This window comes from Protobothrops mucrosquamatus, unplaced genomic scaffold (assembly GCF_001527695.2).
Source record: "Protobothrops mucrosquamatus isolate PMUCROS unplaced genomic scaffold, P.Mucros_1.0 scaffold3815, whole genome shotgun sequence".
Lineage (NCBI taxonomy): Eukaryota > Metazoa > Chordata > Lepidosauria > Squamata > Viperidae > Protobothrops > Protobothrops mucrosquamatus.
The window spans coordinates 94,149-96,695 of record NW_015389767.1 but is presented as its reverse complement, the minus strand read 5'-3'; the positions used below and the strand labels follow the sequence as shown (position 1 = coordinate 96,695).

Genomic DNA, 2,547 nt, shown 5'->3' with positions numbered 1-2,547 from the left:
TTTCTCCTCCCTCCCTCCCTCATTTTCTCCCTCCCTATTCCCTCACTGTGTGCAATAAATCAAATCCCGCCACAAGACCTGAACACCCCCCCACACACACACACACACGTCACTTCCGGACGAGAGCCAATTGTCGGGCTCTGTCGGACCTGAAAGGGTGCCCAACCTTAACTTTGTAACCTGGGCCAAACTCTCGTCCACCTCCCTCCAGGTCCGCGGCCTTTGCGGGACCTACAACTGGAACCAGCAGGAGGAGTTCACCACCCCGGAGGGCGACGTGGAGTCCAGCGTGGCGGCTTTCGCCCACAAGTTCCAACTTTCCCACGCCTGCCCCGCCCCTACGGGCGACTTACTCTTCGATTCCTGCAGCACGTACACCCAACGACGGCAATACGCCGAGACGGCTTGTGCCGCCCTCCACGGCGCGCCCTTCCAGGTAAGACAACCAGGGGTGCTGACCAGGGGTGGTGTTAGGAAGGGCGCAGGGGCAAAGGAGGCGAGGCTTCAGATGCCTTTTAGGGGGGGCACTCTACCAGACCCTCCCCCCTCCAGCAGAGAAGGTGCAGCTAGTCCTCACGGCCCTCAATGGGGCCCAACATTTGTGCCATCAAGCGAGCAATTTGTGATGTGAGTTTGGCCCCCGTTTACGACTTCCCTTGCCACTGTTGTGAAGGGGATTGCGGCCATTCTTAAACGAGTCACACGGTCATTAAGTGCACCTGTTTTCCCCCGTTGACTGCTCATCGGAGGGTCCCAAAAGGGGATCACATGACCCCGGGACACTGCGACCGTCATAAAGAGGAGTCAGTGGCCAAGGGTTTGAATTTGGATCATGTGATCCCGGGACAGTACGACCGTCATAAATAGGAATCAATTTGCCAAGGGTTGGAATTTGGATCACGTGATCCCGGGACACTATGACCGTCATAAATAGGAGTCAATTTACCAAGGGTTGGAATGTGGATCACGTGATCCCGGGACACTGCGACCGTCATAAATAGGAATCAATTTGCCAAGGGTTGGAATTTGGATCATGTGATCCTGGGACATTGTGACCGTCATAAAGAGGAGTCAATTTGCCAAGGGTTTGAATTTGGATCACGTGATCCCAGGACACTGCGACCATCATAAATAGGAATCAATTTGCCAAGAGTTGGAATTTGGATCACGTGATCCCGGGACACTGCGACCGTCATAAAGAGGAATCAATTTGCCAAGGGTTGGAATTTGGATCACGTGATCCCGGGACACTGCAACCGTCATAAATAGGAATCAATTTGCCAAGGGTTGGAATTTGGATCACGTGATCCCGGGACACTGCGACCGTCATAAATAGGAGTCAGTGGCCAAGCCTCTGAATTTGGATCACGTGTCCCTGGGGACGCTGCAACTCCGCCCCAAATTTCTAAGCAGGAAAATTCTTATGCCTCGTTTTTACAACCTCTTTGAATTGCCGAGTTCGGAGATACCTATAGAACCACAATTCCCAACTTTTCCGGCTTTGTAGACCGACAATGGCAGCCTCAGTGACGGTGGGGAGGGGAGAGGGGAATTTTCGCACCAACAGCGGGCGAGTATGCTCATGTGCACGGCTCCATTTGCACAAGCGGCGGGCGCGCCCGCTCGCCACTCGCGCAAATGAAGCTGGGTGCGCAAATGTGAGCGCCTGCCACTTCCGCGGCCCCAGTTCTGGATGCGCTGCGGCCCGGTAGTGGGCCTCAGCTCGCGTGTTGGGGATCCCTGCTGTAGAAGACTCAGAAAGATGGTACAATCCACAATCCTCTAGATCAGCATTTCTCAACCTTAGCGACTGTGAGATGTGTGGACTTCAACTCCCAGAATTCCCCCGCCAGTCTGCTGGGAGTTGAAGTCCGTTTCTCCGAAAGTCACTGAGGCTGAGATACTCTGGGATAGAGAGAGAGGGAAAGTTGTCCTAACTTGGACACAGCAGTGTTGAAGCTTCTTGACTTGCTTGGGTCAAAGAGCATATCCACCACGATGCTCCCTCACCACGTAAATCCACCCAGATGGACAATCAAGGGAAGTTTCTCAAGGGTCATCCATTTTTCCCACCCCCTTGCCAGCCCTGCCACAACCTGGTGGAGCGGGAACCCTTCTACCAGTTGTGCCTGGAGGACGTGTGCAGCTGTTCGGCTGAGGATGATTGTCTTTGTGGTGCCCTGGCTGCCTACGCCCACCAGTGTGCCCAGGAGGGAGCTTTTGTGGCCTGGAGGAACCAGAGCTTCTGCCGTAAGTGTCCTGGGGAGTTACTGGGAGCAGGGAGGAAGGGGGGTGGGGACCACTGTCAAAGGAGGAAAGGAAAATCTGAGGGGGGGATAACCAAGGCTTTGTCTTCGAGGGGTTGGCCCGGTTCCCAACTTCTACACAGGCTTTGTCACAGAGTGCCCACCCACCCAACTCAACCCACCCCAACCCAACAGAACCCATCCCACCTCAATCCAACTCAACCCACCCCAACTCAACCCAACTCAACAGAACCCACCCCAATTCAACCCACCCCACCCCAACAGAACCCACCCCACCCCA

General features: G+C 54.8%; 1 protein-coding gene across 1 annotated transcript in view; it reads left to right on the top strand.

The window, feature by feature from the left end:
* Window positions 1–211: 211 nt before the first annotated feature.
* SSPO (SCO-spondin) overlaps window positions 212–2,547 on the top strand; it is a gene marked incomplete at both ends in the record, with an annotated part of 95,588 nt that continues 93,252 nt past the window's right edge. The window contains 2 exons of the mRNA XM_015827615.1: window positions 212–436; window positions 2,085–2,249. Of these exons, the coding sequence (XP_015683101.1) occupies window positions 212–436; window positions 2,085–2,249 (390 nt within the window). The remainder of the gene's footprint in view (window positions 437–2,084; window positions 2,250–2,547) is intronic.